The 26,557-nt window shown below is 37.8% G+C and overlaps 2 protein-coding genes across 2 annotated transcripts in view; one reads left to right on the top strand and one right to left on the bottom strand.

Moving 5' to 3' along the window:
- Positions 1-8,038: 8,038 nt before the first annotated feature.
- Positions 8,039-18,125, bottom strand: LOC139979626 (membrane-associated progesterone receptor component 1-like). Its single transcript, XM_071990611.1, has 3 exons — positions 17,820-18,125; positions 11,771-11,926; positions 8,039-9,994 (listed from the first exon to the last, which is right to left on the bottom strand). The coding sequence occupies exons 1-3, from the start codon at positions 18,088-18,090 to the stop codon at positions 9,894-9,896; spliced, it is 528 nt and encodes a 175-aa protein (XP_071846712.1). The 5' UTR covers positions 18,091-18,125; the 3' UTR covers positions 8,039-9,893.
- Positions 18,126-22,395: 4,270 nt separating this feature from the next.
- Positions 22,396-26,557, top strand: part of LOC139979625 (sodium- and chloride-dependent glycine transporter 1-like) — a 55,605-nt gene continuing 51,443 nt past the window's right edge. The window contains exon 1 of the mRNA XM_071990606.1: positions 22,396-22,795. The gene's annotated coding sequence lies outside the window, so the exon portion shown is untranslated. The remainder of the gene's footprint in view (positions 22,796-26,557) is intronic.

The following is a 26,557-nucleotide window of genomic DNA, read 5'->3' as shown; positions in this document are numbered from 1 at the left end:
ATCCTACAATAGGGTCTCTATATTATCTCAGAGCCGTATATTCTCTACATACGGTTATTATTGGGGTATGATCTTTTGCTGTTGCATTTCGATAAGTTATTTGGCATAAGTTACCGTACCTCATGAAAGCAGCCTGGTCCCGCCGGTATAACAGATTCAAATGATATGTGATCATGACAAAGATTTTGGATCACTTCCCATAATTCGGCTTCTAGTTGTTGACTGTTTAGTGGCTGTTCTAATTTCTCGTCCTTCTTTGCCCTGACATAATCATGCACGTAACCAGGCCGGAGCAGAGGGCGACCTGACACCCCCTCCCCCCCCCCATGCATACTATTTTGCACCCATCCCACCATCTAAGCCAATATTATGTGTAAAAAGGTATAAGATACGAGTACTTTGACCCTCCTTAAAGGTATGCTGTATTGGCCCAAATAAGCTAGATATTTAAATATGGTCACCTTTGGTCAAAATTCTTCAACTGTTTTACTATTACAACCTTCGAGGAAATTTTCCTCTCTGGGACATTCAGTCATCTTGTGTGTTCCTTAAAAATGTCTGAGAACAATTAGGAGAGTATAAAGACCTCCAGGAGAGTACTTTTTGAAAACTTCTAGCAATTATAGCGTGCTATACTTTGGGGCCTATACTGACTACCTTTAAATTGCCTGAGTATAGACCATTCTTATTATCATCTTCTGTGTTGACCACAGAGTAAAACTAGAACTGCATTTGCCTGCAAATATGTAGTATTGTAATGCGCATGAAGAGTTTGCAGTATATACCATAAGGAAGAACTTTTCGGTTGTTCATTCATTGTGACATTTTTTGGGCGGAAAACACACCAGGGAGTATAGTCATATTGTAGGTACCTACAAAGTGAGGGCGCTTGTGACGCCGTGACAGGCTCAGAATAAGTTGGCTACGCAGCTAGCCTTTGGAACTGCAAATGTACAGAGACTATAAGAAACTTTAAGTTTCAACGTCCAGTCATGTCGGCATCGTTCACTTGGCCAGCAATGCCAATATTGTAGCGCGCAAGCGCACTACATCACAAGTACAATCATCGATTGTTTTGAGAACAAAGAGTTAGCGTGTGGTATTTTCCTTCATCTCTCAAAAGCTTTCGAAACCCTAGATCACTCTATTCTAATCTCTAAGCTTTTTCATTATGGTATTCGTGGAACTGCATTAAGCTGGATTAAAAGATACTTATTTGGTCGTTCTCAGTTTGTATCTACGTCTAACTATCATTCTCTTTTGAATTAAATAAAATATGGTGTGCCTCAAGGCTCTATCCTAGGGCCATTACTATTCATTATTTACATTAATGATCTTCCAAACTGCACTACCAATTTTAACTTTACCATGTATGCTGAAGACACGGATATTTTATCTTAAGGAAAGGACTTAAACAAACTTATACATAATATTAACACTGAAATTCCTAAAGTAATTACCTGGTGTAATGCTAACAAGCTTCATCTTTATGCTAAGAAATCTGTCTGTGTATTATTTCATCATCATAAAAATATTACTCAATCTTAACGATTTAGGCATCGTTATTCAGGATTGCATAATACCTTTCTCCCATTCCTTGGTGTAATAGATACTGCACTCGCATGGGTTCCTCACATTAATGCTGTTTGTAACGAAGTAGCTAAAGGTACATGGTATTCTATATAAAGTGAAAGACTGCCCCCACTAGCACTAATTCTTCCATATATTTCCTACGGTTCACCGTCTCTGGGGATTCTCCTTTTCTTCCTATGTTAATAAGATTCATATTTTACAGAAACGTGTTCTCAGAATTATCTGCGGTACTTCCTATCTTTCTCATTCCAGTCCTCTTTTTTATTGATTGAGAACATTAACGGTAATTGATATCACTACTCATCAGACTGCTACGTATAGTTATCAATATCTTCATAATATGCTCCCCCATAGTTTCAACAGCTACTTCATCAAATTCAATTCAGCTTATCATTCACGATCAGAAGGTACCATTCTCCTTCGTTTTTTATCGTCTCAAAAATAGCCAACGTTTTATTAAATACATGAGCCCCAAAATATGGAATTCTCTGCCGGATAAAACCAGTCTTATCTCATTTAAATGTCATCTATAAACGTTATCTAATTTCAAAGTATTCAACCGACGACTAATCTGTTATCAATTTCATATTTGCCTTTGTGTTATACTTTTTGCATCTGCATAATTAAGTGTAATTGTCTATTGTTGATGTTTCCTTTTGTCTGTTTTCCCTGTATCTGTCTTTTGTTCATAGACCATCTGCATAAGCTAGTTATAGCTTCTTTGGTATCCCCTCAACCTATTTTATCATTTACATTCATCATTTCTTTATTTTCAAGCTGCATAAAGGTATACACTTTATCCCACATTTTTGTATAACTATTCATACTTATTTTGTTAAGCGACGATGGTTGAAATAAAGTTTTTTTCAAATCAAAACAAATCAATAAACATGTAAAAGTAAGTGGGTCTGACGTTTCGATCCTAGCAGGATTTTCTACAGGGGCTGAATGACAAGAAACGACACTAAGGGACAAAATACAAAGAATACAGATAGGAATAATGAGCAGGGTGAAAACAAAAGAGATTGATGTAAAGGAACCAACAGGGGGAACTTGAGGAGAGGTACGTAGGAGATAAACTGTAGAAGGACAAAGACAGGAAAGTGTGGAGAAAAGAGGTGGAAGAGGGGTTAACAGAGAGGGAACAATGGGGGGGGGGGGGTGGCGGTGTGAGCAGAAGAGAGGTTAGTCATGTCCTTCCTGAATGTTGAACCCATAAGGTTGAATGGTGCGAAGGCGTTGCATCCACAGTCTCTCTCTCTCTCTCCTGAGTCGTAGAAGAGTCAGGACGACTACCCAAGGACTCACTCCCCTGTAGGGACATGTCAACATTAATAAACATTAGCAGTCGGGTCATATTGCAAAGTTCAAGCTTTGTTTTACTTTCAAACAAAGGTTCCGGTCACCGGTACTGTCGTTAATATGCCAAGACTATATACAAAACGGTCATCAGTGATCAAAGTTGCCGACAATATTATTGCCACGTGTTGGCGAGGTATGTGATCTTAATTAGCGGTTAATTAACTGGCTAGAGACAACTCTGTCAACTGACTTCTCTTTACTTTGTACAGAACTTTATTCTCATGAAATTACAGGCATTAAACTTTCTCAGCACGTTCCATACAGTACGTATAACGCAGAGCGCTTAGGCATCAAGGTATATATCATGAGTAACAGTGTTACAGGGATAATGACTAGGATATGTTCAAGAAATGGCTCGAAGAGCCTTCATGAACTGACCGAAGTAACCTATGAATACATTAAATTCGTCAGCAATTTCTTTGTACCGAAGAAAGTAACATTTGTATCTGATATGATGAAGCGACCGACTTTCAACAGATAACAGGATGAAGCTTTAGTGAAGGAGCAGATTAATGGGAATTGATTCAAGGGACAAAGCTAAGAGAAATCGGATACAGAGGGAAATCAACAAACTTGTTCACAAACACTGAAGTGAGCTAGGCTCCAGCGCAATTAGTTCGAACTATAACAGCCTATCATGGGACTTATTCAAGACAGGTCGAGAACCTGAAAAGAAACAGTTTTATATCTAAAGAACTCGGTGGGCAACTAAGTGATCATATTGGAGGATTCAATTCAGCAGTTATGAAAGATGTGATCATATACTTAACTGATCAGTAGGCCGAACCTCCTTGGGTTCAGTGGACGAAGTTGAAAGACAACTTAAGATAGTCGGAAATGGTGTTTCATCGGACTGTGACCAAATTCCTTGGTGTTTTTTTTCAGTTTTGCTCTGGTGAACAAGCTGGTACTTTTACACATATTTTTAAATGAACGTTTACACCAATGTCACATATACCCAGCTTCTGTAAGAATACCGTAACATCCCCAATACCTAAGGTTAAAACACCTTCCTCGGTTAATGACTTCAGACCCATAGATCTTGCCAGAAGATTTTATAACCATATTTAACAAATGCCATTGATACACATGTAGACCGATGGTCAGGGTGCTTATAGGAAGGGGCCGACAAGGGCGTAGGAACCGGGGGGCTGCAGTGAAAAATATGGAGGGGCGGAAGTATCATTCCGCCCCCCCCCCCCCCGCTTCGCAAGTCAGAAAACCCCTTTTTCATTTCCAAATGAGAAAAAAATCTCATTTGGAGCACCAAATTGCAAAATGCAAAATGATATACAAAATGGAGTGGGTGGGTTGAAGTGTGCTATATTGCACCAAATTGCATCAGAGGCCACCTGGAAATGCAAAAAAAAAAAATCCAAAGGGGAGGGGCACACCCCTCCCCTTAGGCCCCTCCCCCAGGCCGGCCATCAGTCTTCAGCCCCCCCCCCCACTCAAAAGTACCTTCCTACGCCACTGGAAGGGGGTTTCTTGTACGGATGCCGTCCTCACATTAGTCCATAATATTGTTCCCACTCTGAATCATGAACACACAAGCACATCTAAAGTTCTCTTTCTTGATGATTTTCCAGTGCTTTTAATACCGTACTATACCTTATCAGTTACTTCATGATTTAAATACCTTTGTTGAAGATCCCTGGATTATGCACTGGCCGGCTGATTTCATGAAAGGGTGGTCAAGACAAATTAAATTGAAAGAGGGTTCATATTACAAATCTGAAATTAGCGTTGGAGTGCTCCAGGGAGGTCCATTATCAGCACTGTTATTTACAGTTTACACTGACGAAATAAGATCGCAATGTAATTGTTCTGTCATCAAATATGTAGACGACACAGCAATCTCTGTTAAACTATCTAAATCCTCACATAATGTGGATCAAATTAATTATGAATCTGTGGTATCTCATGTTGTTACTGTCTGTGATAAAAAGAACTTACTTCTGAACCTCAAGAAATCTAAAATTCCAATATGAAATATGAAGGCATACTCACCACCAAAGCGAGGAGTCCGTGAGTTGACCGTACTGAACACACGATGTATTGGGGGGGGGGGGGGTGTATAGACAATAAGCTTAATTTTACGTGTCATGTTTCAAGAATTTTAAAAAGGGTTTATTATATCATTTCTACTTTATCTTTTATTGTGCCATATTTTAAGTTAGACGTAAGAATGGAAGTTTCTAATACCTATATTTTACCTCATATTGTTCCGGCCTGGTACCATTTTTACTTGTATAAAGGATCAGAAAAGAATATAGCGTCCTTGCATTAACTGTGACAAAATTTTAGCCTAGATTTTTAACACAAGTTAACGATGCAGCCATGAGAGATTTTGAAAGGCTTTCTCATAAAATTCATAGAGACGAGAAACACCCACTCCATAACGATCTGAAATCACTTCTTCAACAGACTAGTTATAATTTGAGAAATAGGACAAAATTTCGAACTGTACATTTTAAAAATTCTTTCCTTTATATGGCTGCCATATTTATTCAGGGTGTTGTTCCACAAACCTGCTTTCATTCTTTTATTAACTTTTGATTTATTATTTGTACATATATTGCACGGCTATTTTAATCTGTATCACTCTAAACTGTATTCATATCCTATTTATAAATATGTACTTTTATTAAACTGGATTTAATAAATTTCTTGAGTGTTCACAGACTTAACAAAAATAACACTAAACGTATAACACAAAGATACAGTATATATAACTATACAGTGTGACAAAAGTGGACGACTTTTATTTTAATATCACGCTCACGTGATCATCACTGACAGCTGATCTTCAATTTGACCTAAGAAAACATAACTTATTTACTAACTTCAGAGACCTATAGTATACTAAGTAGGGTAGTCAACATCGCTGACCTCACGAGGCAGTCTTAAAGGACCTCCCCCCTCCCCCACCACACACAGTTAGACAATTTACGAAACCTATATATCAACTTGACTAAAACATATACATAACATATACATATACATAACATAACATATACATAACACAATATATCATGCACTTGAGTATAAGTGTTTTAAAGTTCCAAATAAAAGTATAAATCAACCATAGAAATTGACTGGCCGAATATAGTTTGTTTAAATCTGTATTATTACAATTAACCACTGCTTGACCTATTTATATACGAAAATCATGTAGTTTAATTGCTATGTTAATAGGATATCGTTGAAGTAGCATATATGCTGGCTAAAATGCAGATACATGCTATAGTACATTACACAATTGAACATTTTGTTTTAGGACGAATTCACATTTGTGAAAACCTAAAACCATGGAGGTACCTGCACTGAGATTCAAGGGTATACGTATAGAATTACACACCGCAACGTAGATAGAATTGCAGGTAGGAATGCACACATTAAACGGCAGACTTTTCGCTGTATATATAGCTAAAAGTATAGGAAGAATAGCGACGGTTTCAAGGAAGTACGGAAATATCAAACTATTTTGGTCATAGTTAGAAATACAAAGATACTGAACGCGATAAATTAACTTTACAAAATCAACGAAAATAAAATGTACAAAATAGAGGTATCGCTTTTAGCACGCCGGGGCACTTTTCAATAAATACACATGGCGTGCGTAAAGGGCGGTGTCCCCACTCCCATCGTCAGTCGGGGGAAATGGTTCACACGGAAGCCATCGAGGGATATAGTGGGCTGTGTGTGGGGGAAACTATAAACTTACCTCACAAATAATGAAAAAAATTGAGCCCAACGGTCACTGTGGCTCCTTGCTTAGTGGACTTGCTTTGTGTTGTATGTCATCACCCTACCGTATATCATAATTTTTATTCCCACATGTACCAGCTACTAACCAACAACTGTATTCCAAGTTTGCTTCAATACGACTCAAGGTCACACAGAGTTATTGCAATGTCATTTCTATACGTTTGACCCCATAAGCTCATTAATATTCATAAAGTCAGCGCCAAAAACGACAGGGCACACTTTCTCACTAAAATACATCCACATTGCAAGTATGACAAAATTATATCCATCACTAAGTAGTTGAGTTATCAGTGTCACAGATGCACACACACACACACATACGCCAACCTGACTGTATAAATTCCTTTGTTTCCAACTAGGAACCAAAACTAATGAATCCTAACAAATGAAGGGTGCATAATTAAAATTAAGTGCACGAGCTGTCGTTTTCTTGTAACCTCTGGTCAGCTATTGTAACCAACTTTCACGAATAAATTATAGGTTAAGTCTCCCCCTTTTTGAATATTTCTCAACAAAAGAACACAAACCCCATTTTATTGTTATCAAAATCATTGGATGCAAAGGGTACTTTTCTTAAGTTAACCGAAAACGGTCACTTTTCAATCATGAAAGTTCGTTTTCTGCCACAAGAGTGGGCTTGGGGGGGGGGGGGGCGAGGGGGCTACGATCCGCCGCCCATACGCGTTACACCCATTAATAATTCTGTAATTGCAACCTCAACTGTACGCAAATGCTTGTACTGATACTTGACAGTTGAACGAAAACACCTTCCCTGTTCCCACTCCACCCAAACATATTAATCCATTCTTTTATATATTTTTCTACATCTGTCATACATATTCGTTTCGCATTATATGTTCGCTAAGAAACCCGAAATAAATGCCAGCATCCTTTTCCTCGAAATTTGTTTTAGATACTGTGTAAACATTGATTTGGGGTAGACTTCTTTTTTTTGTGCTGCTCTGAGGACAAACTTAAATGGACTGCAAAGTGAACTACTGTAGGTGGTCCAGTCACTTTGATGAACGATGAACGTTCAATAATTACAAGAGAAATTTCAAAAATTAAAGAAAAAGGGGGTAATAGATACAACTTAACTCGTCAATAGTTGTTTTTGATGATTTGTATATCATATCAAAATTGAGGAATTATGATCTTACAATCATACAATGACTCAAAATTGATTTTTGAAAAATTCTGAAAAATTCATCAAAATTCTCCCGAAATGTCTCACAGTTTGAAACCAATAATTATAAAAACAAAAAATACATAAAGATGGTCTGGGAAAGCAAAAGTGATAAACAAAATATGGTCATGGTCAGTTTAAACCAGCTACAAAAAGCAGTTAGGTCGATTTTATTTTGAACAAGGGCTTACAAATTGTCTGTATTCTTTTAACTTAATTCCAAATCTAGGTAATGGGCACCATACTTGTATTACTAATATAGTAATTTAATACAATAACAATACACTGAAAGTTTACTTTCATTAAATTAAGAGTAAACATCTCAAAATCCTTAATTACAAAACAAAACAAAAAATGAAAAGATTGCTAAAGGTATCTATATCTCCAGAGTACACACTACAGAATTGTAACTTTCCAGGTAGGGGTGGAAGGGGGGGTGGGAATACTTAGTGGAAATGTCCCCGACCCCCCCCCCCCCCATGATTAGTTAGGGCAAAGGTTCATGCAGGGGAATATTCAATCAAGGAACTTTTTCTAAATTCAAAAATTAGTAATATCACAACCTCGCCATTAGACCTAATCTATGCTTCAGAAGGCACCATTTGAACTCTCAACTTTGAATTTTTCTGGGGGAGGGGAAACACCCCAAGCCCACCTTATCTGGGAGTTGCATTCAATGATCCAAAGCCACACCCCTCTTTCGTAAAATTGGTTATCCACCTACATAGAGGTTCATGCGCATTCCTCACTAATTTGAGGAAATATGCAAATTTGGTCCCCCCCCCCCTCCATCATATCTCTAGAAACTGGACGAGTGACTCCCAACTTGTCTCATTGGCAATCCAAAAGTGATCAGTGAAGAAAAGGAATTTACTGCACATGGTTTCAAAAAGGTCTAGTGTATGTTAAGATAGAATACATTCACTGTTGGTATCTGTGGGGTGATGGAGGGGGGAAGGGGAAGGGGAACAAACTTTAGATCTTAATGTAGTTTAAGAAGGTTATAAATACTACAAAGTAATGATGGTTCTTCTGATGACAAAGGGTAGGTTAATTATCATAAGAATGTACCTATAAGTACAACACTTTATCACATTTTTTCTTAGCATTTATTGTCAAGGGAGTTTATACAGAAACCAAGTATGGACCTTGTGTGGTCATATAACGACAATTACGTCATACAAAAAGTGTAGCAAAATTAGCAAATGCATGTAAGTTCTCTAAGTGAGAGATCTAAGTGCATCAATTTTTAACAGGCACCTCAGTAAACTGTAGCTTATCATTAATTTATTCATTCTTTTCATTACTGTTGTCATCTTACATTCTATACTAGCATTGTGGTTGCTTCTCTCCATGTTTACCACAGACAGACCACCAGTCATTTGCTTTTTACCGATTACTGTTTGTACAATGACCCTGATTAAACGACACAGCACATGTAGTTTGCCCTGGCGCTAGTCCACAGAAACTGTGTTCAATGCCACAATAGTAGGCAGTTAAGGGAGACAATATGCAGTGTCCACCTACTTCCCGTCGCTCTTTTCAAAGTTCGTAAACCTTTGCAAAAGAAGTCTGAGATGGAACGGAGATTTTGCTTTGCTTGCAAACATTGGTGCCATAATTGTTTTTACATTGTGAATGATAATGATATCTGATACAAGGTGCAGTGTTTGGTGTTACTGATTAGTACGGCTGTATGCCAGAAGCGCTCAGTATGAAAGAAGAAAGAAAAAATAAAAACCAGGAAAAAAAACCCTCCCTGTTTAGAATGAAAGATTTAATGTCTAATTTAGAACTGAATCACAGTTTTACTGTGCATCACTACTCCCTCTTTATTAGCAGTAGTACCTTCAAAGTCATAATCATCATCATCTGATCATGCGATTCTCTTTATATAGTAAGAAGCATGCTAAGCTGTAGCATGTTATACTACGGTACTATTTAACTGTCTGAATCATTAACCAGCTTGCCAGCTAAATTACTAGGTGTCTTTCTTATCTCCTTCAGCATTCGATTCTTCATCTGAATAGTCAGTGGGGGCTTCCCCTGGCTTCAGCAGTTTCCCGATGTAGTCGTACTTTTCTGTAAAATGAAACGATAGATAAATTTGTAAATAAAATATAAAGGGAGGAAGAACGAAAATGACGAGTCAAGAATGAGATATATAGTTTGTATGTGTGTATGTAAGTATGTATGTATGTGCATATATGTATGTGTGTATGTATGTATGTACGTACGTACGTATGTAAGGCTGCATGCACGTATGTATGCATGTATGTATGTGTGTATCTATGTGCGTGTGTATGTGTGTGTGTGTACGTAGACGTGCATAAACTCATATAACCAGTATTAGCAATAGTTTACAGTATGCTGTGGCCGAGTGGATCAAGGCGGTGGCATTTGAAGCAATGAGGCGTAGCAATCAGGAGGTTTGATTCCTGGCCGGGTCATAGTAAGGTGGGTTTTTCATCCAAGAGCAATCTAGGGTTTTCATATCTGAAATGACTTTCTAAATTAAAAAGATTCCAATTTTGATTTAACATGTTTAACTGGAAGCCACCCAACGTGTAAGTTGTAATCCATAAGCCCTTGCGGGTTTCACCCACATTTGTGGTCGCATAAGCTTCATAAAAATAACTGCTTATAAATATTATTATGTCACTAGCCTTTACTTCGTGGAACTGGCTGTATGCATTTCATTGTGTACAGTAGTTAGCCTACACTAGGTTAAGAATCAGCTGACCCTTTATTCGATTGACCTGATATGAATTCTTTTTTTATTATGATCTAAGCCTCTGACAGAGTTATTCGTTGCACACCAAGATGGACAGCCCCTTGAGACATCCATTTCTAATAATCGCATGTAACCCCAAGTTGCTAGGTAGATCAACGATGTGTGTGTATTCCGCTAACTGTGCGTCATTGGCTACAGCTGTCAGCCTGTCAGCCTTGGAATGTGATTTGGAAAATCTTATTCATTATAACTTGTTATAAGAGTATAACTTGGCATATCAGTCTGTCAGCATGGACATTAAAATCGAATAGCTTAAACCATGAAACTTGAAACAGCATGAAACAAGTTTTCTACCATAGCACTGGTAGCACAGAATGAATGCAAATGATATCTAAACATCACAACAGACACACACATTACCTAACATACCTGAGGCTGAGGAGAGCATACATGTACAACATATAAACATCAGTACTTCACAACTGCTCCTTATGTTAGAGCAATTACCAATATTTAATATGACAGTTTATATTCCCAAGGCTGAAGGCCACAGCTGTTATAGCACTTCCATATATTACCAAGGCACTCCTAATGCAAATTGTTTTTACTGTGTAGTAAGAGTGCTATTTCTGCAGGTTCAATAAACTAAACTTAAAGGACTACTCCACTTCCCACACTTTGTACAATCATATTTCCCTGAAGTCATTAGTGTGATGCTTTGTACCAATGCTGCATGAATATTACCTCTTGCTAAAACTGGTGAAGACCGCTTGTTGGCAGAGGCAAGCATGGGTACCACCGTTATCTGCTTTACTTGAGCACTGTGAATGCTACTGTACTGTATACAGTATAGGCCTTACTTAAATCTGGACAATCAAAAGAGATTATCAAGAGGTGGTGATGTTCACACTACAGTGTGCACATTAATGTAACAAACCCATCACATACTGTACGTGGTACTCAGGCATTTGAACCGTGGAGATACAATACACACAGAACCACAAATGTAAATTACTTTGTGGATGTTCTCATCGAGGTACTGTGCTCGGCACTGCTTGTCCAACATTGTTTAAAATTCTCTGGTTATTGAGAGACTATGGTTGTTTATAGTGAAACGTACTAACCTCTAAACTGCATCTGCCATTCCCTGACACTTTCCATTTGTTCAGGGTTAAGGTTAGTAAGGTCATCAAATTCCTCAGGAAGAGAGTCTTTGTCGAGAGAAAACGTAGCCAGTGCTCGAGATGCATCGTGACCTCCAAATATACCGTAAGGCCCATCTGGAAAATGGAAGTCAAGATCTCAATTTAAAGTCCGAGTTGGATATTAGTGAATACAATCAATACATGAAAAGATTAAAAACAAAAAAGACAGTTATGACATTTGGATTGAGAAGGACATCAGCCTGATAGTTGTTTGTGTAATTCTCTCATTTAACTCTGAATATATATGGACACCATTGAGCAATGTCGGAGGGCTCGTCTAGATTCAAGTCACTGAATCCAGTCCGGCTGGCTCCGGTCTGGTTCACTGGACTCGGAAGTCTTGGCTTGGACTCAGCAGTAGCTGGACTCGTACTTGGAGCCGAGGCTGCCCAGTCCTTCACATTTACATTCAAGCACTCTGACATATTATCGCATGTCCTATACGGGACATACCCATTACTTTAATTGTACAGTAACTATCCAATACCCCATCAGCAAGTTACTTTATTTGTTGATTCACAATTTTAGTTGTATAGATGTACATGTAGGTCTGTCCAATCGCTTGTTGTACAGTATGTTAGTGGTGGTCTAGAGAGGCAGACATGGCTGAATTCATAACCAGAAAATATTTCAATAATTGTGAAATCAGTAATGTACAGGTTAATCAGAGTTCCACTTCCATCAATCCATCAAACTATTGCCAATTCATAATTTTTTCCGCCTACATGCCATCCCATTCAGTTTCAACTTCTCAAAGACAAATGAAATTGACAAAAAGAACACTGTGGTGACCTGTGTTGGTTTTGACAGAGTTCTGAGAGTATCTACAGTATATACTATACTTACTAATGACAAAACTATAGACCATTTGATAAGGTACAGAATACTGCTGAAAGCTCAATCATGTACCAGATGTGCTACACTGTACAAATCTCAGTCCTTCACCTCTTTTCAGAAAGGCCTTTCCAAGATGATTACTACTGAAAACTAAGTTACCTTAAACAAAATCAATCCAGTTGAGACACTTTTTTCATAATCTGACTGAACATGTATGAAAATGCTGCAAAGCACTTCTACCAAGAGTAGAGCTGCTCGGTTAACCGGTCTTAAAACTGGTTTTAAAATTAATAACAGCCCGGTTTTAACTTAAACCATGCAGCCTTAACCAAGAGAATGAGCAATATGAATCTTGGAATATGCATATGGATCCTGTTTCAATTAGATTATAACTTCTAAAGGTGCCACACGGTGTCAATATGATTGATAACTTGATGCATGATATGAGATGTAGCATACTGTACATGTACAGTACAGTAGTACTAGCATTAATCAGAAAATTTGTCTCAGGTGGCTGCTTAAAATTTGATTAGTTCTCTGTAGTCTCAGTAAGTGTAAGCACCATACAATAGTGTACGTCAGAAACTACGTGGTACATGGTACTCTTAGCCTGGAGGGCACTTTAACTCTAGCTAATGCGCACTCCAAAATTTACACAGCTCTATGACATGACTGAGACTAAATATCACTGAAGCTAGCTACTGTACACAGTACTTACAGCCTGCATACTAACTTTAGTGTGTTTAAGTCCTACTAGACAAATTAATTGATGATTAATCAGTACTAGTTTGTGCAAAGTAATCTTTCCCAAACCACAGTCCTTAGTCTTTCACAAATCTATAGAACTGTGTGTGATTTTGTGATAATTTTTCACTAGAGTTATAGAAATCGGGCCTCTCAGGTAAATCTGTTACCATTTTAAAGGTAAAGTTCTCAGTTAAGGAGACTCATGGTGTAAAACAACCTGATTTTATTTTACTAGTCAATGGTTTAGCCTCGAACAAACTAGTTCATGCTCATTGCAATGGTAGTACCACAGACCTTCATTACATAGATCTGCTACTTCCAGCTTGCTGCTTGCAGCAAATTTGAAAACCAACAGTTCACCCAAAAGCATCAACCTACACTGCCAGTTTACGCAGAGTCTCAACTTTAGGCGATGAAGTGCCCATGTAATTTTCCAGATTGTAAGAAAGTCTTGAAATGGTGAAAAATTAAATAAATACAGAATTGTGAGCCATTTCTCTGGTTATACTGTATGTATGGCGAGTGGAATTTAAAGGAAACGGAATCTGTATCATGTTACTATTATAAAGAACTTGGTTCCACGAAACGGTTTGTTGCCGCTAAATATGTACTGCTGGGAAGTGACAACACTTGACAGGGCCTATCTACGGGAGCATCCCGAACAGTCAACAACGTTTGTCTCAAGGTGCTAAGAAATTGCACTGCGGCTTCTAACTGAACAAATTTACAACTCGTAGGATGAAACCAAAGTTTTCTTCGATCAGTATTAGATCACCGCAAGACTGCGTCTGTCCTTTGGCATTTCACTGGCAGTGACACAGACCGGGTATAGCATAAGGCTTGCCCTAGCTTAGCCACAAGTTAACTAGTATTAGGTAGTATAACTATGAAGTTATCTTCGTAACTTAGTATCAAAGCTACACTAGCAACTAGGACTAGGCTATATTCAATTGCTAGGACAGGAAAGCAGAATTCAACTGAAGTAATGGTGACAACAAACTTTGTTGGGAACGGGATGACAGTCTGCTCTTGTTGTTTGTCAAGTAGGCCTGTATAGGCCAAACTGATTTGAATTTGCTAATTAATAAGAATTAGATGCAACACGACAGAGTCCTTGTTGTAACTACCTAAAATGACGATGAAGGTTACACGTTTGTGTTAATGTAGGCATTTTTTTGAGATTATGAAGGGCTAATTATTTTTATTTTCCTAGCACCTGCATCATCAGCTTATTTATAGCTTGTACATAGCAATAACAGCATCTTTGTTGTTTCATTACAGTCATTGTGATGTACCTTGCAGCAATGATTCAAAGTGGTATGCCCCTTCCTCTTTCAGACTAGTGATCACCCATCCATATCCCTTAAATTTGTCCCATCTTCATGTGAACAACCACTTCACAAGTAACAGCACATGAGTATTGTGCCCCTCTTTAAACTATTGGTGCCCCTCCATAAATTTTTGGTGCCCCTCCATAAATTGTTGGTGCCCCTCCAACTCAAACTTAGCATGGTAAACAATGTATAGACAGCTGGGCTCTGTGCGTTAGTCCCTTACCCAATATAAGCCCTAACATAAGTTTGTACAACATTTGAGAAAAAGCTAGGATGTTTTTTTATTCTTCAAAAAGAACAACTGTATAAGACACCTCACCCTATGCATTTGTCATTGTTTTGGGTGTACCAACATGGTGCGAGTGACCTTCAAATCGCTGCAAAGCATATTGTTGTCACCAGGTGCGAAGTGCCTTGTATCTGTAAATTTCTGTGGGTAATACTCATTAATCAACCATCCGTATATAATCTTCAAATAAATCAAACAATTACCAGTTTCAAGATCAAACACACACATTGTATTTTACACAAAGATTTCTATTATCGTTATCAAGTTCCATGATTCCATCAGTTCAGCAAGCTTTTACAACTAACATTCTTTTCGCATGATCAGAAATTCTGAATCAACTCATTCTACTGTACAATAGGCCCAGGCATACAGTACACCTTGATGTACAGTAAGAGCTCTGTGATATTGCTACAGTAATGTCTACTAGGTTCAAGTAGGTTGGTATGCCATGACGCCATGCCTTGTACAGTCTACTATTAAACTTACAACAATGCGATGACATTCATAACAGGCACTTAATATGTAGCTCATGATACAGTATGAGGATGGCCAACTTAAAACAGTTAAGAATGAAAGACTTTGGACTCCTGTCAGAACACTTACTGCACCAGTGGCAGTACTAGACTTAGGTCACTGCACTCCTATGGACCTATACAGTAGCTAGATGGAATCAACAGGGCTTATAATTTGCAGTTGGACAATTGCACTAGCAAATAAGTAAAGAAGAAGAGAAAAGAGACAAAATAAACCCAGAAAAGATTTCAGATCACTCTTTCAAAAATATCAGTAAAATATTCAGTTTTTTTTAATATGCTTCACTATAATTTTGCCAGATCTAAATATCTAAACTAAACATTAATTAGTTCAATCTTATCATAGGTCAACCGTTGAGACATCTAGCTACACTTCATAACAGTAATATTAAACATAAATCTGACATGGTCTTCTCGAGGTCTCTGCTGGTTTGGCAAGAATTGAACCTTACAGTATCATATTTAAGTCGTGCATACACTGTTCAGTCTCAGAGAGTTCTATTGCAGCCATAACCTAGCCTAAATATAAGGTGTGGAAGATTGTCTCCTTGCCTGTATGGCAAAGTGTACCTTAGGGGCGCCTGTGGTTCACACTTGAAACTGTCTAAAAATGTAACTGTACAGTCGTTTTGATATCCTCTTGCCACAGTTTGATCCTAATTTCAGTCGGTGTTATTATAGTCTGGTTTGTTTGTGGTTGACCTATGGAATTAAGGATCAAATTGTTGCTTAATTAGCAAGACAAACTTAGCCTAGCCTTAGTTAGACCCCTCTAAGGTAAGTTTTTGCTGGAGTATTCCTATTGCAGGCCATAGGCAATCCAGTATGGCACATGTCTTTATGTAAGTTGTGGTGCAAGGGGGTAGGGGCATGGTATGGTGGTATTTGTACCCCAATCATCATGTTTACCCCAGTAGATTACTGTAAAAAATATTGAAATACTCTCCCTTACATCCATATTTCCCAGACTTGGGTAACATTGGGCGAACAATAGACCTTCCGGGGCTTCATCCCCAGCTGGACCCTGATGGGTATTGAAGTACATTTCAATTAAATAATCCTCTCTGAAATGTACAAGTGTTTTACTTTAAAATGGCTACAAGAGAAGTGTCTGAAAGCACCACAGCTTCCCGGCTTGGAATATTTTCCACAGAAATTAAATTCTGTTTTCTGACATGTGTTTTTGTGCTTTAAAAGTCACTATGAGAGGATAAGAAATTTCAAACCAAATTTATTGGTTCCCCCAGCACCCTCCCCTCCACTTCAATGGAAATTCTGATGACGCCACTGGCGAGAAGATAACAGGTAACTTTGCAATTTAAATATAGTACGTCACTGGCGATGTTTAGAGTCCAGTTTACCAATGTATTCAACCACCATGTATGTCTGCTTTACTAATTGGCCAGTGAGAACACTTGTATAATAAGCATAGCTATGTATACATCCGGCTGATTAGTAATGCTGGTATGGCAGTTATGTACATTACTTCAAATGGTATAACTGGTCGACTGTTTCTGGTAACATCTTTTCATAAATACAAAATTTGGATGTTTTCTGCATTACATCCATCAGGAATAATGAGATATGAAGACTAAGTTTTCTTTAATAGCTTAACAACATTCTTGTAGGTTGTCCAGTGTCAAGAAATGAAAAAGTATAAAGACCTCATGATTACTTAAATATCTCAGAGATGTCATTCTAAGAAACATCCCCTTACAGTATAGTAATTGTGATAAGTTAGTGTTGGACTTTGCTTAAAAGTGCCCAATTTATGTCAATTTTGTTGTCCAAATTCTGATCTCGGTCCAAGGTCTCCCGTCCAACGTTGAATACAGAGGTTTGTTAACTTTGTACCTAGCCTGCATGCACTTTTCAAAACAGTGTGTCTGCCACAAATATGAATTATGATGGTACAGAAAGATGTTGCTTATGAACAAGTTAGGAGAGCAGGTTATCTTAAGGTGGAAGCTATACTTATGGCTGAACAGTTTCTTACCGTCCAGATTTCCTGACATTATCCACAACACTGTGGCTTAACCTGATCTGTCTTTGGCTACATCATACGTTGGCACCTGCGCTACCACAGCGGAATTTCCATATTTTGCTGATACAAAAATTAAAAAATTACGCAGGGCCAAAAAACTTAAATGTATAAATCACTTGAAGGACGGTCCTTCGGCAGCTGTTAGTGCTAGCTTGGAGCTCCCTGGTTTAACGCTAAAGCTTACCAGGTCCATAGAATTTTTTCCCTCTTGTCACATCAAACACCTGTCCATTGACAGCAATGAGAATACGTTCGTCGTCAACCCCGTTGTACTTTTTAAGATCTTGCAGCGTGAAATCCCTTCTTTTCATTCGGGGAAGTTCGGGTGGCCGTTGGGGTTCTGGCTGTTTCCTTCCTCCAGCAAATATTTTGTAAAGAAGAAAGACGCAAACAGATAGTAAGGCAACATTGATCGGATTGAAGAAGAGTTCTTGCATGAGCTCCGTGACCGCCATTTTGTCAGATAAGTGTGATGTGTGTTAGATTACGTTGCCAGGAAATTATTGCTTCAGAAGATTTATTACAGAGAAAGATAATAATTATAATGATGCATAATTTTCGCCTTGATAATCATTCTCAAATACCATAATTCCGTTCAATAGCGGATTAATTTAACATTTTTAGATTTTTAGATTAATTTATCCTAAACATGAAAGGCCCTAACCTCAAAATTATCACGTATTCTTCAGAAGGCCTTTTGAAAACATCAGCTGATAATCACGTGACATTTATAAAAGGCTGACTATTGTAATACAGTTGTAATATGCTAGTAATCAATTCAAATTATGCTAGTTAGAGAAGTGAAAATTTGACCAACTGCCCCTGCTCAGATAAACCTATCTTTGAACTCGTTGGTCAACATGTCTAGTATCCAATGACTAAGCATTCGGAGCCTTCAGGAGTGGGATTGGAGAGGATGAGGAAGGAAGATGGGTTATGACCATGTGATGTTCCTATTTTGTGCCTTTTACATTACAAGGCCGGCATAACTATCTCACAAAATTAATCAGTGATGTTATCAGTCCACACTGTATCTCTATTTAACTGTTAATATTTATTCCAGAAATGAACATTTTGCTTGATAGCTGATGTTCGGCAGTAAACAAATGACTACTCGAAAATCCAACTCGATAATCGAATAACCCGAGTAATATTTTGCAAGTACTCCATACTCGTACTTGATATAAGTTATTCGGATGCTAAAGAACTTGTTCTCCATTTGAAGTACTTGGTACTCGCTCATGATGATTTTACGAGTACTAACAGAAAAAAATTGTTATGAAAATCGAACGATACAGCAGGAAGCCGCATAAGTTGTCAATCCTTTTAGTACTATACTGATACATCTTTATCCCATATATGTAGCATATCTGAGATTAGTTATTATAACATACCTATATGGAGATGCCAAAAGTACGAGTGATGTAGCCTATGTTAACTGAATATAACATACCGGACGAATAGCATTATGATTGCAGTATTACTTGAACCTCTATGTATACGTCAGGAAGTTGCTTGCTAATGTCACCTTTGGTCGTCGCCGCTTCAGCTGTTCCTATCATTTTCTTACAATGGTAATCGGGGAGCTCTTAGATAATAATATGGTCCTTGCATATTTAATAACCGAAAAGTACTCCGGGGTGAAAAAGTACTCGTACTATGTACACGAAGGGCTATCATTCTAAAAATGACACTGGTACTCGGTCTATAATAATAAGTCTATGATATGAATGATGAGACATGTGTGTTATAAGCAGTAGGCATGGGATGTATGGAAAAGGACATGGGATAGAGTTGAGATGTTTAAGGCACTATGTCAGTGGCGGACTGGCCCCCCCCCCCCCATTTGGGCAATGCCCGGTATAGGCTGGTGGCCCGGTGGGCCGGTGGGCCGTTGGGCTGGGAAGCCTGGTAAAAATTACAGCCCATTTTCACAGTAGTTCATAGAATACAGACGGGCTGTGTAAAATATGTTTTAACTGTGGGAATCAGCTCATGAAATCACCATGTTAGTTAGTCTGTTAGTTCGTAACAAAAGAACGTGCAATTGCATGGCAACCCGTCCGTGCTAATATTTTTACGACAAGATATACAAGTATACGGTGACCAATGCATTCTGACATATACATAGCATTGACAGAGAATACAGATTTTATTAATCTGCACCTTGTCCTCAAGAAAACGAAGTAATAGAAGGTAAAATCTTAGTAGATTATTTGGATATCACTCAGTAGCTAAGTCCTGAGAGATTATGTATGAATAAAATATGACCTACATACAGTAGGGTGTTTGTACAATGACACAAGAACATCTTGAGGCGTTCATGTTGATGTCAGTGGAAAAAAGGATCTTGGTCATAAACTTGACACTAAAAATAGCATTCATGGTGTGGCTGCCAGAAGCAGCGAACTGCGTAGGCTCCTACTCTAGACATGACATGTGCTCGTGTTATTGAACATACCGTATATGTTTTAGTGGATTTTATTTTATTTAGTTTTTTTTTCTTTTTTCTCAAGAGAGCTGTCACAAAATGCTTGAAAAACTAAACAAAATCCAGTCTAAAACATATATTTTTGTATATTTTTTAACGTTTCTCAGTTTAATCAAGTGTTGCTTCTGGAAAATTAATTTTGGGTCTTTTTTAAAGGATTATTGTAACCTAACAAATTGAGAAATATAGCATCATTTTGAATCTAGGCATTCCTTAACTTCAAAAATATCTCAATGGGGAGGGTGTACACCCCTCCCCTTAGACCCCTCTCCCAGGACGGCGAACACTATGTAAGTAACATATCAATGAATAATGGGCCGGTCTAGGTGAAAAATGCCCGGGCCGGTTTTAGGACCCAGTCCGCCCCTGCATCATTTTTATATTTCTTTAACACTATACTTCTCTCTCGCATGCACGGCGGTCTGCATGAAGTAAGAATTGGACGGCGTTCGTTCCTTTGTTCACAGAAAGTACGAATGTACAAACAAAATAATAATAATGATTAACCCAAGTAAAAGGAAATGAATAATAAATAGATAAAAAAGAACGAAGGAAGGTGATGTCCATACAAAATAAAAGAATAACGAAAACCTAACGAATTAAAATCGTTACAAATCTTCTTCTAAAAGCTTTAACCTGAATACAATGAATCAGGGAGCCGGGAGTTGGAACTCACCCTGAATGAAATGAAATCTTATCTTACTTTTTACTTCATTTTGATCATAGCCTATGTAGAAAGAGAAGTTTTCCACATTTGAAGTCTCTTTTGTTTTTACTGATTTCATTTTGTCTCGGATAAAACTCCGGTGTAGCCGGATAAATCCAGTCGAATTATATACGTAAAAATCTGGTTCCGGCCGGTACATCGCTTGCAGTTAGTAAAGTTTTATTGCGTGCATCGTGCACTTGATGTTTTAAGACTATATATAATAATAAGTAAACCACTGTGTTGATCAACTGTAATCTGTTAGAGATATAAGTGTTTAAAGTACGGATATATTTGGGGTAATAAAATTATTCTTTAAGCAAATGCGTATTTATAAACCTTCCAACAAACACAACATCCAGATATTGATCTCTTCTAACCGTTTATCTATAAATGAACCGCCTTGATCTGCTTCCAATTCGTGACTATAACTGGGCGAAGTTGAATCGCTCCAGTCATTAATTAATGGACACTAAACGGGCGCGAGACGGGGCATAATTGCACGAGTAGGGGAAGAGGACCATCGCAGTGAGGTCGCGACGGGAGGGGGAAGACTGTCGAAAAACGTATACAGTATACTGTATACGTTATAGCCTATATAGATGGAGGAAATTGACTTTCTTTCTTTCTTTCTTCACCTTTTCAACCTTTCAACCTTTCTTTCAACCTTTCTTTCAACCTTTCTTTCAACCTTTCTTTCAACCTTTCTTTCAACCTTACTTTCAACCTTTCTTTCAACCTTTCTTTCAACCTTTCTTTCAACCTTTCTTTCAACCTTTCTTTCAACCTTACTTTCAACCTTTCTTTCAACCTTTCTTTCAACCTTTCTTTCAACCTTTATATATTATCATCATTATTATTTCATCGTCACTCATTCCAACTGATTTTGGTATATAGGCTATATAGGGGTATGAATATTAGACACGCTGCATGCAGGCGAACATGAAAATGTTCGAATGACGAGTGTGGCCATGAAGGGGTAGGGGTATATGGGATCCTCCCCCGGATAAGAACTCCCTGGTAAGATCATCATCATACCGGTACGTCACTCTCTCGAAATCAAAAATTCACTTCATATATACCAAGAAGCAATGTATATTTCACATGTGACGTCACAGGTTATTGAACAAATTGCCTCATCTCAATAAAAATGAATATGTGTCACTTTATCGTTCCAAGAAAGGCACAATTTAGTTAATACATGCTAGTTTAGTACAAGCTAGTTTAAGAAAATAAATTAAACCCTCACATCGATCAAGACCCAGCTTCTCTCAGCCATGTCGATAAGCAATAGGACCACCATTTTGTTTATTTTTTTTTTATTTCTGATATTTGATATGTATCAGTTAGGTACACAAGAGACATATTGACTTTGCGTATACATCAGAACGATATTTCCCTTATACCACAGCCAACACGTAAACGATGTACCAGTTGTGGTTATAACACATTGCGATAACCAGCATTATTAATATTTGTGAGCTTCGATATCATTCCGTTATACGTAACTCGTGATCATATAGAAGATGTCATATATCGTGAACGTTTGACCTTTTGCATCCATTTATGCTTTACCAGTTGTTAACCACGAAATCAAATCGATTTCAGGTTTGCTCGCGCGCTCCGTGTCATCAGTCTTTAAATAGCAATCGTATACGGTTCCATTTTCATATATTAAGTATCTGGATTCCAGTTATGATATTGAGCTCCGTACATTGAATGAACAGGAGATATAAAATAAGGGAAATAACGACCAATATTTATCAGGTGTTTTACAATAATATATACTATCAGAATCTGGCGATCTAGCGTTTTTTGGTGATTTCATCTTCCTGACTAACGGAATCCTGATTAAGGCATCGGAGACCAGTCGATTGTGAACGGTGATCGTGTAACAGCCCGGTTACAATCCGGTTGACCGTCGCACTATATTTGGGCTGCAAGACGTAGCTGCCCAGACAGGGTATGTTAAATCGATAGTTTTCTCATTTTCTCAATCTAAATATATATATATATATCTATATATCTCTCTCTTGCCCCTTTCTACTCTATTTCTCTATAATATATATATATATATATATATATATATATATATATATATATATATATATATATATATATATATATATATATATATATATATATATATATTATTTATCAAGCCTACATTTTCTGTTAACATTAATTTATTTTAAAGGTTGTTACCGCTTTTAAATTTTCCCTATCGATTTTAATATTTTCATATTTGACTATCCAATTCATCTTTTGTAATGCAAATGGAAATTCGTTCTGTTGTGTGTGTGTTTGTTCAGGAGGGCCGGCGATTTCCATTGCACATTCTACAATCAGGATCGACGAGGACGATGGAAAGTGGGGAGGGGGAGGGGAGGATCAGGTGGGTGCTATACAGACCGAATAAAGAATAAGTTATTAAAGGAATCAGTGAAAATATTGAAAGTCTGCCTTCACCTTGAAAAGTTCGCTTTTATTCACTCTGAATTTGACGTTCTGAGCCCTTGAATGTAATATAATATGGTACCTTTTTTTATGTTAACGAAAGTCAGGCACTGGATATTAGCTTGGGCACTTGAACCAAACAACTTTATGCACTTTCTCAGCATCAGTCCCCTTATATCGAGACATATATAACCGTATGACCATGACTATGTTACGTCCAGCGAAATATCACGGGTCCATTGGAAAGGGATATAGATATGCCAACTATGCATGATCTGGTTAAAGGTATACTGTGTATAAAACTGTTGACACTTGATCACATTTTCTAAGCCGATGTGACAGTGTATATAATCTCCCTCTGAGTATTTTACCCGGGGATTATTCTAGTTTAGTTTGAAGCTTCCTACCGGATAAAATAACAATAAGTTGCCAAATATCCCCTATTTTTAGTGTACAGAGCATGTGATCGGTGTTATTCATGTACGCTAAAGGGACGGGAATTTAGACTTGATGAACTTCTAGACATCACGACAAAATTATCATTAATGTGCATAACGTGTAGATTTTGCAATTAATTCGGACAAAACAGCACAAATGCGTTATGCAACGGTAGTCGCAATATAGTTCTTGTGTACTAACTACAAAATCCAGAGACCTAAATCAGCAGCTTTAGGTACAGGAAAATACACAAACTATCATACTGTATGGTATTGTATGGATACAGAGTAAACTGCCTGACAGTGCGAAGTCGAACTATTGGGTTAATGTCAGATCATCATAAACACCATGGCAACGACGATATATGCAAAACCGTAATGATCACATGACCATCATACGACTATCCAATTAATGTATAGGCATATAGAGGATAGGTGGTTCGAGTTATTTGGCGTTCATGAAGAACTGACCTAATGGTTTATGCATTCATATCCTGAGAGAATTACACTGGCTCCCGATCAAAGACAGAATTATTTTTAAAATATTGTTTTTCACATATCGCTATTTCGTTAGAACTTCCCCATTTCTACTTGTCAGAACTTCTGCAAACATATCACGCAAATGGCAGTTTCATGAGATCACACAAGAAATGACTTCTGTGTGAAAATTGTTCAAATCGGTCATGGGGCAATAGAGCTGTTGCTGCTGATGCCCCTTCTCTGTTATAGTCTTGTATAAAGACCCTAGTATGTGCAGCCGTGGAGTTATATAAACTGTTTATAGCTCCATGCTCTATGGTACATCCTAGTGTACCTTTCTTTTTTTCACAAAGTTATTCCCCCGTATCTTCTGTACTGCCAAGAGAACGCCCGCGGCAACGCTTTAGATTGATACTAGGTGGTTTGCATATAAGTTCACGCCCCCTCTTTAGAGAAATGTCAATGACGTTTGTATCGGACAAATCTTCGCACATGTAAAATACAGTTGGCAAGCACATTCGTGGTAGGCAGAAACATACTCTCAGCAGGGAGTTGTTATGGAATTACTCCCTGCTCTCAGGCATGTACAGTTTGCACGCGAGAAAAAAAAAATTATTACAAACAACTTGGCCAAGACTACTTCTCTGTGAATAAGCCTTCCAGAACATTCAAAACACCAGTCCAGTCCATCTCTTGCTTCTTTTAAACGCTCTCACCTGGCATTGATTGCTGAGGCATTGTTCTACATAAGGCCTTCGCTAACTTGCCTAGTTGAGAGTGGTACCTGGAAGCTGGCCCAGCTCCAAGAGCAAAATGTAAACAAGGAAGAGACCTGCTGTTCAAACTTATCTTGTGCTACATATAGACCACAAAATCACCTGATGCACTACATATATGACGGCTTAACCGATTTTTTAAAAACATATCTAATTTCACCAAAAATTAAAAACATATGTATGCAAACACGGTTTTTGTTGTGACTATACAGTAGGAACTGTATGCAGCGTGGGTTTTGTCGTAATCTGTACTTGCCCAGATGACGTCGTTCGCTATACTGTTCAAAGTATATTTGAAATATCCATCCTAAACGATTAACAATTCGTTTCTGTCAAACGCAATATTAGCGTTCCAATACTTGGAAAACATGTTTTGGAAAATTGTTTATCGTGTTTGAAGGTAACTTCTAATGGCTACCAGACAATTCTTTTAACTGGTTCGTACCCACCCGTAAGTCATCCAGGCGTGGACCACAGTAGGTGGTCTGTGATGTCATAAAGGCTAGTGTCCTTCCGTAACTTTACTTAATTTAAAGGGCTATTCTGGTGTCAAACAAAGTGAAACTTATATTGAAGACAAAAATTCGCTCAAATCGATCATGGGGCAAAAGAGCTTTTGCTGCTGCTGCCCCTTCTCTGTGGAACAGCCTCCCAGAACACTTAAAACACAGTCCATCTCTTGCTTCTTTTACACGCTTTCTCAAGACTCATCTGATGAAAACTGTTTAATTAAATGTTCACTGTTGCCCATTTTTGCTTGCATTTTTGCCTTGTACTATGTTTACTATTTTTTTATTTTTTTTTGCTGTCGCACTGTTTGTTGTCACTGCGCCATGAGCGTCTTTTTTGACGGATACTGGTGCATTATAAATGTCCATTGTTATTATTATTATTATTATTATTATTATTATTATTATTATTATTATTATTATTATTATTATTATATGTTAGAGTAAGTAGTCCAGCCGTTTAGTTGATGAACTTCAGATGTTTAAGAGCTCATTTCTCAATATTCAAAACGGTATATAGGAATGCAACCTGGACTAACAGCAGTGTTATTTTCATGTTCTCCAACATATGAAAAATTTAATTTCATCCCTCAAGTCATCCTTTGAAAGTATCTTCTAGTGGAAGAAGTTGATTGCTTCGCAAAAATGCTAAAAATGTTATGATTCCTCATGGGTTCGGCAAAACCAAATCCTTCATAGCATTTTGTATTGTGAAGATATTATGTTGGCTTTTATTTTTTTTACATTTTCTTTTTATACTTTGCAAATGCACCTGGCAACAACGAGGTGACTGGGGTTGGACAGGTGCAGTTATTTAAAATCTTAAATATAATAAAATTACAGTATAATCTTACAAGTGAATAATTTTTGTTACCCCTTTGCGGGCCTCCAGGCCAGAGATCCTTGCACAGTGACAGTATTCACCAGTTTTGTTGTGTAGGATCAGGGAGCTGCTACTTAGAGTAACAGCTCCTGTGGTAGGATTTGCTGTATAGACATTTTCCGCCTTGAGTATATCTGGAAGGAGTTCTATACAGGCTTGTACTGAGGCCTGATATGGTTGGTC

The sequence above is a fragment of the Apostichopus japonicus genome, chromosome 14 (assembly GCF_037975245.1).
Source record: "Apostichopus japonicus isolate 1M-3 chromosome 14, ASM3797524v1, whole genome shotgun sequence".
In the NCBI taxonomy this organism is placed as follows: domain Eukaryota; kingdom Metazoa; phylum Echinodermata; class Holothuroidea; order Aspidochirotida; family Stichopodidae; genus Apostichopus; species Apostichopus japonicus.
Note: the sequence above shows the minus strand (reverse complement) of the source record. Positions and strands in the feature narration are given on the sequence as shown.

What these genes read in the sequence shown, in the direction of transcription:
- LOC139979626 (XM_071990611.1), bottom strand. Translation starts at nt 18,090, where the DNA reads ATGGCGGTCACGGAGCTCATGCAAGAACTCTTCTTCAATCCGATCAAT. An exon ending in GAAAAAATTCTATGGACCTG is followed by an intron (nt 11,927 to 17,819) that starts GTAAGCTTTAGC and finishes TCCATTTTCCAG; the next exon opens with ATGGGCCTTACGGTATATTT. An exon ending in ATGGCAGATGCAGTTTAGAG is followed by an intron (nt 9,995 to 11,770) that starts GTTAGTACGTTT and finishes TTCATTTTACAG; the next exon opens with AAAAGTACGACTACATCGGG.